The sequence below is a fragment of the Coptis chinensis genome, chromosome 2 (genome assembly GCF_015680905.1).
Source record: "Coptis chinensis isolate HL-2020 chromosome 2, ASM1568090v1, whole genome shotgun sequence".
NCBI lineage: Eukaryota > Viridiplantae > Streptophyta > Magnoliopsida > Ranunculales > Ranunculaceae > Coptis > Coptis chinensis.
The window spans coordinates 41,701,939-41,717,347 of record NC_141457.1 but is presented as its reverse complement, the minus strand read 5'-3'; the positions used below and the strand labels follow the sequence as shown (position 1 = coordinate 41,717,347).

Genomic DNA, 15,409 nt, shown 5'->3' with positions numbered 1-15,409 from the left:
CTTTTTTATTAAATCAACATTTTTATAACAATGTTCCAATATATCAAATAAGGAAATCACTAACAGATATGATTAGCAGTCAACTAAAATTTTAAATAACATGTTCAGACTACTCACTGTTTGTAAACCGAACAGCTAGATTTCTGAAAGCGGAAAAAACCCCAAAAGACCGAAGTCGACTGTCGCGCAAAGAAGATGGTCTTCCTCGTTCGGACCTTTTTCTTTTTATTCTCACATAGCGACCACTCACTGATGTTACTCTCCTTTCTGTCTCTTCTTTTTCTTTTTTTTTTCTTTTATGTGTATAACTCTATGTCTTCCCAAAAACACTACGTGAGAACTCCTTTTTGTTTTTCAAACCTCCCAAAAAACAAGGATGAAGGTTTATCTTTTTACCTACGGGGTTTCCTATCCTTAACTAATATCTATCATATTTTTGTATTATCTATTATCTATTATTATTATTATCTATTATTATTATTATTATTATTATTATGGTACCAGCAAAAATAAAAGAAATACTCAGGGTGTTATAGCTAATATCTGGGGAAACGGTGGTTTCTCTTTATATTTAGCATATGGATCAACAGGATGTTTAACCTTGGCTTTTTGTTTCTTAGGTTGTGGTTTAACCCGGTACTCCTCTTGGGGAGGATCTTCAATTATTACTTCGGTATCTAGTAAAATATCAGGTGTAGGGACTACTGATGGGGTAACTACAGGCATAGTTACAGCGTTATCAACCACTCTGCCAGAACGGAGAGTGGTGATGGCTTTTAGCTCACCTACGTTTCCATTTTTATTACTAGTATTACCGTTCACCTCAAAGGCTGTGTTTGTTGTTTTAGGATTAGGTACCGCTTGACCTGGAAACACACCTTTTGGTTGTACTTTCTCTTCGGTTAACTGCTGTAAGGAAAGTTGGATGGATTGTAAAATCTGTTGTTGGGTTTGTATAAAAGCGTCGAAACGATCCCGTTGTGGAGGAGTGTTTGCTATAGATTGTGTGATAGGAACTATATCACGTTGATTATTAACAGGTGGGTTGTGATAATTTTGATTAACCGGAATGATACCTCACTACACCAGAAAAGGTGTTTATCAACAGCTATATCCGTTACGTATATTTTTACTAACGATTATATCCGTTAACTCTGGGGTGTTACTCTCACTTAGGCAAAAATTACTAATCGATATATCCGTTACTTAAATTAATTATAGTAACGGTTATATCCGTTACTATAAATATTTGTAACGGATAGTAAACTGTTGATTATCCTTTAAAATTGGTTATTTGTAATGGATACAAGTGTTACTAAAGTTTGGCGCGTTTCGGCCACTAACGTTTTAAATATTTGGTTTGTCACGAAAATAACCGTTAGTAATGGATGTGTGACATACGATTAGTTAACTTTAATGTAACGAATATATCCGTTACTAAAATTTAGTCCAGAATAAAAAAAATTAAATTAAATTCTGGGGGAAAGTCAAAAAATTTCCACCCTGCACATACCTCTACCATAACTCACTATTCCATCTCACATAGACATCACACATTCACACTCCACAACATCTCAAGCCAACAATTAAATAAGAAGAAAAACCAACCAATTAAACTTTATATAAACAAAGCCACCAATCCAAATCTAAATTTACATAGAAACAAAGCCTCCAATCCAAATCACAATTTACATAGAATCAAAAACCAAGTCTCAATAAGTTTTGCTACTTCCTTCCGTGATTCATTTCAACTATATACAAATAGACATATATTTACAAACATAACAAGAAAAGTCAATTTGCATAGTCTAGCCTTTCAACATTCTTCTGTATTATCTTCATGTTGAAAATGAGGAGCTCCACAATTGCAATAAAACAACCTGCATAAAGGATAGTTTTTTGCCTCAAAAAGCATTTGAGAAAGAATTCAAAAAAAAATTGCAGCAAAGCAACAACCTTTCAATAAGCAATGCAACTTGGGTAAATGCAAAAACGGAAATATATTTAAAACTTACCAAAAGTTTTTTGTCCTTGACATTGAAGCAAAAAGACAATGAATAACAAGAATTTCTAACGAACCCAAGAACCTTGCATGTCTTTAGTAAAATGAAATTTATCTAATAAGATTAATTACCAGCCACATATTTAAGAAACCTAAAAGAAACCCAAGCTTGTCATTTGTTTTATAGCCAGTAAAAAGTTATATCAAAATAGCCACTAGCCTTCCCTTTAGCAATCATTCCGTAATTAATCCCACAAATGATAAGATATTGAGTAGAGAACTTCCAAAATATCTCTATCAAATTATAACTTCCAACAAGAATGCATGTACACAACCATAGACTAAGTTACTCAACCATCAATCAGAACCATGAATAAACCAAAGTTTTGTAAACAATTTAGGGAAGACATAATTTCCAATCCTTCATATTAAAAAAGACGGAGTCAAAAGTACTTCTAAAATAGTAAGGCATCTTACCTGTCCATAATTATCCGAAATTCAGTTATTATCCAGTAAGGAGTTCGAGCGAAGCCAATCAAATATTCTCTCACCTATGCATATGTACATGGTCTTGACATAATACTCTCAATACCAATAAAAGAATATTAACTTATTTTTATTTGAACTAGTAAAAATATAATTATGCGAGAAAAATAAACAATAAATTACACGTGGCCTAGCATTGTCCCTAGCAAATGGCATATGAGTGACTTGGATGCGGCCTGGCGAGTGGCTTGTAGTGACCTGGAAATTGGCATGGTTATTTTAAATTAATATATATATATCGTTCAATTCCTTGGGTTCGATCTATAAGTTACTAGCACACCCTTGGGCTTAATTTGCTATATGAATAATCCACCAAGTATATACTCCTTGTCACAATTAGCAAGTTTTTTTGTTAGCATAAAGATGAAAAGAGGTGTCCCTCTGTGTAATCAAATTAATAAGCACAAGACTTACACATTATATCAGGCTTTATATTCAAGCGCAAAGTTTCCTGTGACCAGAAGAGGGGAATGGATCCCCTGTTCTGCACTACCGAACTTACTTGTGTTGGACTTCCTTCAGGAACATCTTCAAACACAATATGTTCTGTCTCAACGTCATTAGCTACTCTACCTTTCTCATTTACACCTCGCTTCAAGTACCTGTAGAAGACAATACAGTAAGGAGAAAATACAAATTTTCAGTATATATGTCAATACAAGAAGTTAAGGAAAGCACGGGTACTTTTAAATGGCAGGTATTTTTCCCCCCTCATGTGTGTGACAAAACACTTAAGACAGTAGGTTCACCAGCAACATGAGATGTGTTAAAACTGGATTCAACCTAACCAGCCACATAGATCTAAGGATGTATTATCAGGAAAAAAAGTATACATTTTTGGCTATTAAGACCACCACACAATTGAAGTGATTTAAAGATCACAAGTATGGAATTTGAACGTATTCAATAGTACATAAAGGATAATTGATAGGACTAGTTACATATACCAATATATCCTTCACAACAAGATAATTTCCAACCTGGTTCCAGCATAGTGACGTGAGCACCTAGCAATTAGTGTCAATCTGAAGTCTTTCCCAGATATTGAAAGTTTGGCCTGGAATAAAAAAAAAGTTCAGACCTATCAGTTACAAAATCCTTTCTACAAGAACAAAAGAAAGATGCCATAGAATTGTGTGTCCAATGACTCCTCGATTCAAGGCTCCTCCAAATAAGCACAATGCAACATGAATTTTTTTTTATCTACCAGGATAACAGATTTGACACAACAAACAATGTCTTGCCATTCAGGTTAGTAAACATTTTGAAGAGGGTCATTTCACTTGATGTTGGCATAAGAACACCATTTTGATCGTGGCGTTACTCAATGATTTCATTATATTAGTTTATTCACAAAAGCAGCTTCTATCATTCTCTAAAAGTGTTTACCTGTTTGAAAAAACCATATACCAACGCAACAGTCCATAGAATGTTCTTGAGGTGATTGCGGATACCTCGTGTAAAGAACTCATTCCATACGAACATTGTATCATAAAGGACCTGCCCTGTCTCACCATCAGACAAATTCTTTTGAAGACTACACATAGCATGGTATGAGTAGCTGAAAAAGAAGTCCTTTGTAAGATCCATTGTACATAGGAGCTTCTTGTATCTATGCCATCAATAAGAGAAAACAAAAAAAGCACAAATTACATGAAAACATGCCCACCAAGATCAAAATTAGATTATATAAAATATGAAGCAAATGGCTAACAAAATAAAAAATAAATAAAAAATAAATAAAAAATAAAAAATAAAAAAAAAAACAAGAAAAAAGAAAATAGTGTAGCCTACAAACCTTGGTGATACTTTTGCTATTCAAACATGTTATAAGGACATTATGATTGCCTTGACAGATGTACAAATACTGATAACTAATGTGGATGTGGTCAATACCTAACTTTTTTAATGTAATTTTCATAAAGTTGATTATAAGAACTATACTACGGTATCAATTTCTTACTGATTTGCCGTTAAAAGGGTATCTAAGAGTTTGCATGTGTAACTGCAGCAACATATGATAGAACTATTGAACTAGTAATAATACGTCCAAGTATTTCTTGCACCAAAGCCAAACCAAAAAGTAAAGAAAATATTGACACTATACCAATCATTTGTCTAGTTACATAGAAGAACGAAGAATTATGAAGAATGACATCTAGTGTTCTCTTTATGAGTACCACGACATTGTACATTTACATCAAGAATTAACAAAATACTTGTTCTCATATTTAGAATTAGCCATATTGGACCGAACAGTAGAGTTTGGTAGCGGAATCATCTCGCTCTTGGTGACAGAATATACTGTGTGGCCAGAAATTACACCGATTTGTCTTCTTTTCATGATGACCAGCATATAATAAGGACCCAAAAATTTGATGAACCCTAAAAAGAAGATAACAAAAGCAACATGAGTATGTAAAATAGGACGTCGATAGTGTTCTCAAACATAAATGTGATTTGACATACCAACAATTACGTAGCATGTAGTAACAAATTTAAGTCCCCCAGTAGAGATGTTCCCTTCATGTATCTGCTTCAAGAGATCATAACATTCACCTTCCGAGTAAGTAGTAGAATTCTCACAAATGTTTAGCTCGGTAGGATCTAGTCTATCAATCTTTGACACTTTCCATAATGTCCTACTCTTATCTCTTCCTACCATATAAAATTTCTGTTTCAAAATGATAATATGAACTGCGTCAGTATTAAATTGACAGCTAAAAACACATCATAATTCAAGTCAACTTTTTCATACATCATAAAACAGTAATCATGTGAACAAACATAAAAATAAAGTATAATAATTAGATCTTGGATCAAGAAAATTAATTACTGATCGAGTTTCGTAAAGTCTGAATTTCTACAAATAATAGTTTCTAGATGATGCCTCGCTCTCTTCCGCCATAAAAAAAAAAAAAATCCTGAGCCTATACAGGCTCGGGTCAGACTCAAACAAACATGCAAATAATAAATAGACAAAAGAAAACACTCGGATCTTAAAATAGATAGATAGCTATTTGTCGTCCAATACCTATTTGAGTAATGGTGTTTGGTTGCTTCAAGAATAGCATTATGGTTTTTTACTACTCTAGTTTACTACTCAATAATAATAAAAACACTTTAAATACAACAGATCGAGAGAGAGATAGAAAGTAAATGAAATGAAATTATTGTTGGGGAAAAAAAAGGAGGTGGGAAAAAACAGAGGACTTGTTGTCAGAAAGACAGAGGAGAGAGAAAATGAAAGTTTGAGATTCTACAAGGCAAAGGGAAAACCCAAAAGAAGATGTTTTCAGAAGGTAGGGTTCTTTAGAGGGGGTTTTTTGTTTCGTGCGGAGCCGAAATTTAGAGTTTTGTTAAGTGTTTAAGCATTAGCCAGAAAAAAAGAATGGGAAAGGATATGCGCATGACCAAATTGATTTTTCTTTTTCATTTTTTAATTTCCCTAATTTTGTTGGCTATTTTTCTTCTTTTCTCATGGAAATAAATGTTAGGATATCAAAATATAATCATTAATATATTATTAAAAATTAATTCAAGACTTTAAGTAACACTTGCACTTAGAAGTAACGGATATATCTCTTACTTAAAGAGTAATAGTTATTTCCGTTACTTATTGAAAATTAGCTCTGTTACAAAATAGTTGTTATGGTGTAGTGCCTCTATTTGCATTATAATTATTATTGGTATAATTATTATAATTACCTTGTCCTTGTCTTTGTCTCTGTGGAGCTTGATTGTAATTGTTTGATGGCCTAACATTTTGATTATTATACGCTGGAGGTGTAACTTGTTGATTATTTTGCCAACCGTAGTTAGGGTTTTGGCGCCAAGATGCATTAGGTTCGCTATTAATGGAACAAACATTGTCCGGCTGAGCGGATTGATTTTCATAGACTAAAGGACAATAGGAGTCGGGATGCGCAGGACTCAAACAGAAATTACAGGGATTAGAGTTGACATTCATGATGGGAATAGGCTTTTGTTGAACAGAAATAACTTTTACCTTTCTAGTGAGAGATTCGATTAAAGTTTTAAACTCAGGATCAGGTTTAATCTCAAACATACCGGCAGCCTTAACTATTGAAGAAGAACTAGCGGAGCGGGGGATATCGTCACCCCAATTATTATTACACTTTGTTTGATCTTCAAAAACTTATAAGCCTTTGAGGCTCCTTTACTGAGGAAACTACCCACATTCATTATATCTAGGACCTCTTTATGGTGGTGTAAAAGTCCCTTGAAAAAGGCACGAACTAACGTGTCTTTCGCAAGGTTATAATGTGGACACTCTATAAGAAGGTCAGTGAAATGATTCCAAGCCTCTGAAAAGGATTCATGAGGATTCTGTCGAAAAAAATGAATCTTGGAAAGCATTTCATCTGTCTTCAATGGTGGGTAAAAATGTTCCATAAATAGTTGAACAAGTTTGGCCCATGAGTCCACAGAATTAGGCGCTTGGGCAGTTAACTAAGACGCCGCTTTGTAAATTTAGGGTGAAAGGAAACACCCTCAGTTTAATTTGTTCCGTACTAATCGTAGGATGATGGAATGTGGTAAGGACTTGTTCAATCCTACGCATATGCTGATAAGGTTTTTCATGGTCTAACCCATGAAAAACGGGTAACAAATTAAATATATTTGGGGGGATTCGGAAATCCCCCAATGGGTCTACAAGAACGATGCAAGATTTTGGGCTATCATTCAGGGCATTGTAAAAGTCAAAGAGAGGAGACTCTCTTTCTTCAGCCATTATTTCAGGTGTAGTGTGTGGTATACTAGATAGGTTTGTGTGTTGACGTTCACGATAGATTACGTTAATCGTTTTTTCTCTACCTGACTTTAATCTCATGCAAGGCTAAGTTCAATATTAAATAAACACGACAGCAGTCAAAACAACCCTGATATGCTAGTATAAATCCTCTAACAAGAGATGTAAGGAGTGGAAGAAAGAAGTACTTGAATGCCTCCTTGCTTCGCTTATGAATAACGTTTTGTTTATACGAGCTCAGTGTATTTAACAAGTTAGAAACACTGAATAACTTGAAGAAATGGAAGTTTGAACTGACCTGTGAAAATTGGGCTGCTCCAGAAGAGGGCGCGGGTCGCACTTAGAAATAGCCTAGATAGGGCGCGGGTCGCGCTCAGGTCCAACTCGAGTTCAGTGTTCTTGGTAGTGGGCTCGAACTTAGCCTTGGATGGCGCTACACTCAGGCTTTTTTCCGGAAATTTTTTTTAGTTTCTAAACCAGACAATCATTGTTACAACCAAACAAGGGTGGGTGGGTTTAATGGGACTTTGGGAAGACCAACAATACTAATGTAAACAATTCTAAACATAACTAAGATGACAGCGACGCCATTTGATAGAAGGTAAAAATGCTAGTTTTACCTATGAATAAGTAATTAAACTCAAATGTAAGTAAAACTAGAACTAATTTCTCCTCTAACTTATATCAAAGTTCTCTACACTCTCGATGCTATTGCAATAAGTGGAGTAGAGAATTCGTTCCACTCCTAGTTTTTTAGAATTAAAGTTAACGACGATTATCAGTTCTATCAAAGTCAATGAGAGTAACGATGGAAATTATACTGCGATGGTAATTCAACTAATCAAGATACGATAATTCAAACTACAGAAATACTAAATTAACAATATGAGGAGGAATTAGGGGGATTTGATTCCACCTTAATTCGACTTAATCAACTAGCGAGAAATTGTCGTAATCCGAATTGCAATGCTTCCGCATAGCAATTGGGTCTTTCTAATCCCTAATTGTTCATGGTAATCTCTACCAACTAACAACTAGCATGTGAAGCAATCAAACCCATTCTCATGGTGAACTAATTGCTTTCTAGAATGGAATAGATTATTACAAATGATTCTACGCTAACAACAATCAAGTTTCATCAAGGCTTTCTCAAACCCTCTAATGGAGGTTTTAGCCTTGAATCATTATACTATTATTTCTAAAACAAGAACAAATAGAACAACTCATTATTGAATAAATTATTAAACTTTATAAATCTAATTTAACAATAGTTTAAGAATTCAACTGAAATTAAAACTGAATTTAGGAAATGAAAGTAAGACAAACTAATTATGAATTTAAGACAACTAAAGCTAAATAAGAATTAAATCATAAAACTAAATTGAAATGAAAAACTAATTATTTATTATAAAACTAAATCTGATTCTAAAATAAAACTCATTCCTTGTCCTAAAACTAATTAACTGAATGTTAAAAAACTAGATCTAAACTAAGTTCTTGGATTTTTGCTAAGTAAAAAACTCTATATGCTTAAGAGTTAAGTCTTTGTCTCTCATATGGAGGAGACAAGATCCACAAATTCGTGCATGAGCTGAGGAGCCATGTTTTGGGTTGAAAAATCGAGCCCAAAACCTTATTACTTCAGTCTACAAAGGGATTTTCAGTTAGATTTGATTTCAACAGCCTTTTCATCCACTTTTGCTCCTCTGATTGGGTCAAGACTTGGACCATTAGAAATTTCTTTCTGAGCCGGTCGTTTTGACATAAGGTAGGCCCAATGACAAGGTCTAAGTCCAAAGATACGGCTTTCAGAAGTTCTACTGACTTTTGTGAGTTATTTCTGCCCGCGTTGACTTTGACTGGGCTTTAAAAAGATTTTTTCTCCTTGAATCTTGGCATTTAATCATAGAACTTCTTAGCAACCAACCTTTGCTCCATTATCTCGCAAAAGGGGCGCATTTCTGCACATATTCGACTCCAATGCCTGAAATACATAAGAACATGATAATAGTACTAACTCTTATTTATTAATCACATAATTAGTCCAAAAGTAATATTGTTAAGGGGTTAAAACTACAGTTTTGGGCTCTTATCAGTAGCCAAGCTTCGGAAGCGATCTGTGGCTTCTTTCAAAGTCTTGTATAAGGTAGCCTGAGCGGTGAGATTCTCGGCCTCCTTCTGGCTTTCCATCTTGGAGGTGACCCCCGCTACATAGTCACTGTGCTTGTCCTCAGCCATTGGAGTTTCGTTTGGGCCTTGAGAGCCACGATGCGGGCATCACCCCTTTCCTTTTCCAGCCTTTCATACTTGGCTTTCCAGCCATCAGGACCGTGAATCTCCTGCTTCACCACGTCTAGGGTCTCCAGAGTGTTAGTCAGCCCGCACACAACATAGCAAATGTCAAGACTCAGCTGAATATAAACACGTGTTAGCAAGAGTTATAAAAAAAGTAAGGAAAAGAAAAGAGAGATGGAGAATGAACCCTTTCCCAACCGGTGTAGATGGAAGCCCTATGGGAGGCGAACGAGCCAGAGTCGCCATATACCTGGTCCCTAGGGAGATGGGAGCTGAAGAACAAGAACACGGCAACATCGTGATCTCTAGCCCTGAATTATGGATGCCAGACTTCAACTGGACCAAAGGAAAGGGGGCCAAACGAGACGGGGTTCTTCCCAGAGTGGCGCAGTGGAGCCGAGGGCCGCGATGGCTCCACCGTGTTTCAGAGGGGGCATGAGCCGTGGTCCTGGCCTTTTTTGCTGGGGGGGCCTTTTGCTGCAACTTCGATGGGCTCGTCACCATCTGAGTCGCTATCCCAGAGTTTGAGCTTATTGACGTCCATGGCAGTGGGAGGTGAAGGAGAGGTATGGTTGGCAAAATCGTCTTCCCAGTTAGCCAAAAAGGAATATGAAGTAGGGGCGGGGTCAGGAGTAGCAGTGTGAGATTGAGCGGCCACAACTCGTTGGCCAACGGCTTGGGAGTGCTAAATCTTGGTGGTATATCTGAATGACTTGTGGGACTTACGTTTTCCTTTTTAGAGGGGTGATGATTTGGTTTTCTTTCTTAGGGGGCGGCAGGCGGTGGAGTGGGTCGTGGTACTTACCGACGTCTTTTAAAGAAGGGTTAAGTAGAAGAGTGCCTTTATCGGGGTCTATGCCGAGAACCTCACACTGGGCACTCCCAAACTCACGGAGCCCTTGAAAGATCTCTGAAGAAATGGTAGCATAAAGTTGAGATCGCGAATCAGATCTCCAGCCTGGATCACAGAAAGAAAGACAAGTTACAAACAAAGTTAGACAGAAGCCATGTGAATCAAAAAGTTTTACTTACCACTTTTAAGGAAATTGAGGTGCCTTAGAGAAACTACTGAAGGAAGGTCCACAGAAATAAAACTTCCAGACACATACAACGGGTAGTAATGCCACACCTTGTCAGAAGTTGTGAGGCGGAGGACAAAAGACTTCTTCCACGGACGAGTACAGTAGGACTGATACCCTACACTCCCAAACTTGGTGCTCTTCTATATATAATAATAGGCAATTATGTCGTGGAGTTGGATTTTAGGAGAATTGGTCTCGTTATAATGGTTAGCGGCATACATGACATGCCATAAGTTGTCTATGCCTTGAAATGGCGGAATGTTGAAATGGTTGCATACTTCGACGTCCAGCAAAGTTAAGGGAAAACGTAAGCCAGCCACTATCTGGCCTACGGTAGCGACAAGACAACCTGGTCGCGGTTCGACCAAGTAAGGAAAGTGGGTGATGCCAGGCACGTGCTCTAAGACCACGTCTCCCGAAATGCCATAAGCGGCTTTAACTGCATCTAAGTTAGGTCTACGGTAATACGATGGGGGTGGAGGAAGAGTAGCCTTCCTCCCTGAAGTAGAGGGGACAGCGGCAGGGCTGGCATAGCCAGAAGACGGGGACTCAGATCTATCAGCGGTGTGACTACTAGATCTGGGCGTAGAGGACTCAGATCCGTCGGATCTGGTGGTAGAGGTATTCGTCGATTCTGATTCAGACATAGTAAAATGAACACTAAGATGGGGAAACTGACCCAAAAGGAGGAGAGTAAAAGTAGGGAAAGGGCAAAGAGTGTGAAACATTACTGAAAAGTGACAAAATGAATATAGAAAACAAAACGGTTGCAAGAAAAGAGGGAGGAGAACAAACTTGAAGTGCGAAGCAACAAGGGGCAAACGGGGAGTAAACTCAAACCAGAACTCGAACGGCGCTGGAAAGATCTCACCAGAGTGAAGAGAAATAAAGGGGAAGTTGAATAGGAGAGAAAGTGAAGAGTGAAAGGGAATTGAGTGGGTTTTGAAGGAAGAGAGAATTTTGAGCGGGATTCAAAGCGACAGGGGTAAAAGGGTAATATATCAAGAAAGAGACTAGAGGGAATGTGACACGTGGCGTCATGAAATTCGAAGAGCCAGGCTCTGCTTCACTTGCGCCCTTCCCACGTGTCAATAAAAATAGGACACGTGCCAAGAAAGAGCAAGTGAGATCTAATGATAAAATGACAGCATAACAAAAGAGAGATATACCGTGAAAGGACGAGGAAACTGGGAAAAGTTAAATCTTGGTCCCATTGTCTATCCACTGACCATCAATGGGACCGAGAGAGGGCATCTGTAGTAGCCATATTCGTGACACATGAGGTTCCTTATGGCAGGTGGGCCAGATGCGGAATAGTAAAGAGAAGACATGGTGCAGTACATCAAGTATGCAGAACCCTAAAGGTATAGGACACCGAGGCGACACGTAGAGAGGCAGTGAACGCTGGATGAAGAAGGAATCAACGAACCAAAAGAAGGGGGGTGATATAAAGAGGAGAGAGAGGCAGAGAAAGGAGGGGGGGGGACAGAGAGGTGAGAGAGAAAAAGAATAGAAGTGAGTTCAGAGGGTGTAAATTTAGATAATACAATGCACAATAGCAATAGTGAATGGTGCATGTCGCGTGAACAAACAAGTTAGGAAACAAGCTTGGTTCAAGGTGTTTATTTTGGCAAGTCTTCTATCTAAAATTGCAGGATGGGAACATCGCTTTTTGCTCAGCAAAGGAACATGGACTTCTCAAGGAGAAACACTAAGCAAGAAGGGATCTCCGATCCAAACATCTGGTGTCAAGACTGATTAATTTCATCATCATCAATTTAAGAGTGTTGGCAAGGTGGAATATGAAATATATGTGCATATGTTGATTTGGAGTATTATTTGTTTGGATATCACAAGTAAATAAGGTGTGCTATTATAATGAGACAAAAACTATTTTTTATTTATTTAACTAAAAATATAATTCTCATTATTGTTAGTGTATGCGTACGCTTCGTTTTTCTTGAGAATCTACCTCATACAGTGATCTCTGTTTGTTTTCATACTCCTTTTTCTTATTTATGGAATTTTATTTTACCCTGATGAAAAAGTTTCCTCAAAATTGAATATTTATGTTTCACATGGGATTTACTTTACATTTTTTTTGGGCGAAACTTTACTTTTCATTCAACAAATTATCGAATTCAAATTTTAATTAGTAACAAATTTAACAAGAAGTATACCCAAATATCATTTATGTCTAGATCGAAAGGCCTCGCTCATTGTTGACCAACAAACTAAATTAATTTGCTAGAAATAACAATGTTGGTAGAAGAAAGCTTTTTTTTTTTTTAAAATTCAATGTAGCTATTTTGGGAGAAGAAATTGTACTCGAAGACACGGTCAATTTCTAGTAGAGAACAAAAAAAAAATCACACATCTAGGGTTCAAATAGGCACATGTTTGCATATAGTACTATTCACTTAAACTAGTTTTTGATAAGAGCCCAAAACTGTAGTTTTAACCCCTTAATAATCATACTGTTAGACCAATTATGTGAATAATAAGTAAGAGTTAATACTGATTACGTGTTTTTATGCATTTCGGGCTTCAAAGTCCATTATATGCGTAATCGTGCCACTTTAGCGAGATAAAGGAGCAACAAATTGAGAACTTCCGAATGCCATATCTTTGGACTCGGACCTCGAATTGGGCCTACCTTATGTCAAAACGACCGGATCGGAAAGAGCTTTCCAATGGTCCGAGCCTTGACCCAATCAGAGGAGCAGAAGTGGACGAAAAAGTCTGTTGAAGCGAACTGCAGCTGAAGAGGCCTTTTTGGACCGAAGAATTGGGTTTTTGGGCCCGATTCTCGCCCAAAACATGGCTCCAAGCCCATGCACGATTTTTAGATCTGGATGTATAAAACAAAAGCTTAGCTCTTTGTTAATGGTAGCTAGTTAGACCTAAATTAATATATAGAATTCTAGATCTAGTTTTATTAATTAAATTAAGTTTTAGTTCTATTTCAATTCTTGTTTTAGATTAAATCTTTGAATCATTGTTCTTGATTGATTAGATAAATAAAATAGTTAGTTGTCCATTTCGAATTTTGTCATTTCCATTCTAGATCTAATTTAAATTCTTGTCCTTAATTCATTCCAGTCATTAAATTAGATTCATTATTGTTTAAGTAAGTAAACCTCAAATTCTAACATTATGTTTAGTTTAGATTCAATGGGAAATGTTAGTTTGATGAATCAAGGCTAAAACCTCCATTAGAGGGGTTGATGAAGCCTTGATGAAAACTTAGTGGTTAGTATAGAATTGGTTGTAGAATCTATTCCACTCTAGAAGGTCGTGTTTCGCCATGAGAATGGGTGGACGACCTCACATGCTAGTTAGTATCCGGTAGAAATGCCATGAACACTAGGGATTAGACTCGAAATTCTTGCCGTGAAAACGTAAGAATCGAGATACGACAATCTATACTAGGTTGTTAAGTTGGATTCGAGGTGGATTCAATTCCCCTCTAATTCTTTATCTAGATTCAAGAACATTAGTATTTCCATATAGTTCGTAGTGACATTCAACATATTGCTTTTCATATTGCATCGTAGTATAATCACCCCTCGTAAAACTCTCATTGACTTAAGACTGATTTCTTAGACTTAGAGAACAATCCGTGCTAGAGAACTAGGAGTGGAACGAACTTCCTACTCCACTTAGTGCAATTCGCATCGAGAGTAGAATCTTTGATAATAGACTCGTAAAAGTTCAGTTTTAGTTTACTTACGTTTTGAATTCATAGTTCATTTCGTAGGTAAACTACTCATTTTATGTTTATCAGTTTTCGAACCCGTCCTACGAACGGGTGTCATTATATTAAATTATTTTGAAAAATATTTTCAACTATGCAAAATTATAAAATATGAATATTATATTAATCATTCATCTAAATTTTTTGTAACGTTAAAACCCCACTCTCAATAAAAAAAAAAAAACCCCAGCCCTTGATAAAACATTTCGACTTGTTTTTGTTGTTTAATAGTTGTTTAATAAAATAAGTTTGATTAAAGTTCTATAAGAATGCCCAATAAGGCAAAAATCATATTGAAGCTACTTGAATAGCAAGTCATTCTCAATCATACAAAAATAGATATGATAAACTAAATTTTAACTGTAAAACTATACTTGTCCAGACATTCCCAATACAACTATGTTTTGAGGCTAGTTCAATGCATTTCCATTCAGTTTTCAATTTCATGTTAATTTTTTTTTAGGTTAGTTCAATGCATTTGCATCTAGTTTCTGATTTCCCGTTAAGTATTCTTTAAGTTTAGTTCAATGCATTTGCAAATCCAATTTCTGATTTCTCGTTAATTATTTTTTGAGGTTGGTTCAATGCATTTGCAAATCCAGTTTCTGATTTCTCGTTAATTTTTTTTTGAGGTTGGTTCAATGCATTTGCACATCCAGTTTTTTATTTTCCGTTAATTATTCTTTGAGGTTAGATAGTTCAATATATTTGCATCTAGTTTTTTTACTTTTAGTTAATTATTCTTTAAGGTTAGTTAAATGTATTTGTATCCGGTTTCTGATTTCTCATTAGTTATTATTCTTTAAGGTTAGTTCAATGCATTTCCATCCAATTATCAATTTTTCGTTAATTATTCTTCTTTGATGTTATTTAAGTACATTTGTATCCAGTTTTTGATCTCCCGTTAATTATTCTTTTTTGAGGTTAGTTCACTGCATTTGCATCCAGTTTTC

The 15,409-nt window shown here is 36.2% G+C and overlaps 1 protein-coding gene across 2 annotated transcripts; it reads right to left on the bottom strand.

Annotated features, from left to right (window-relative positions):
- Positions 1-1,603: 1,603 nt before the first annotated feature.
- Positions 1,604-6,038, bottom strand: LOC147516081 (phosphoinositide phosphatase SAC2-like). Of its 2 annotated transcripts, none has more exons than XM_086594540.1 (7): positions 5,583-6,038; positions 5,018-5,222; positions 4,768-4,933; positions 3,938-4,160; positions 3,529-3,605; positions 3,051-3,150; positions 1,604-1,880 (listed from the first exon to the last, which is right to left on the bottom strand). In XM_086594540.1, the coding sequence occupies exons 2-7, from the start codon at positions 5,211-5,213 to the stop codon at positions 1,839-1,841; spliced, it is 804 nt and encodes a 267-aa protein (XP_086450666.1). In that variant the 5' UTR covers positions 5,214-5,222; positions 5,583-6,038; the 3' UTR covers positions 1,604-1,838. The 2 variants fall into 2 exon arrangements, with proteins under 2 accessions (XP_086450666.1, XP_086450665.1); XM_086594539.1 differs by having other exon boundaries at positions 2,963-3,150; positions 5,583-5,987.
- Positions 6,039-15,409: the final 9,371 nt, after the last annotated feature.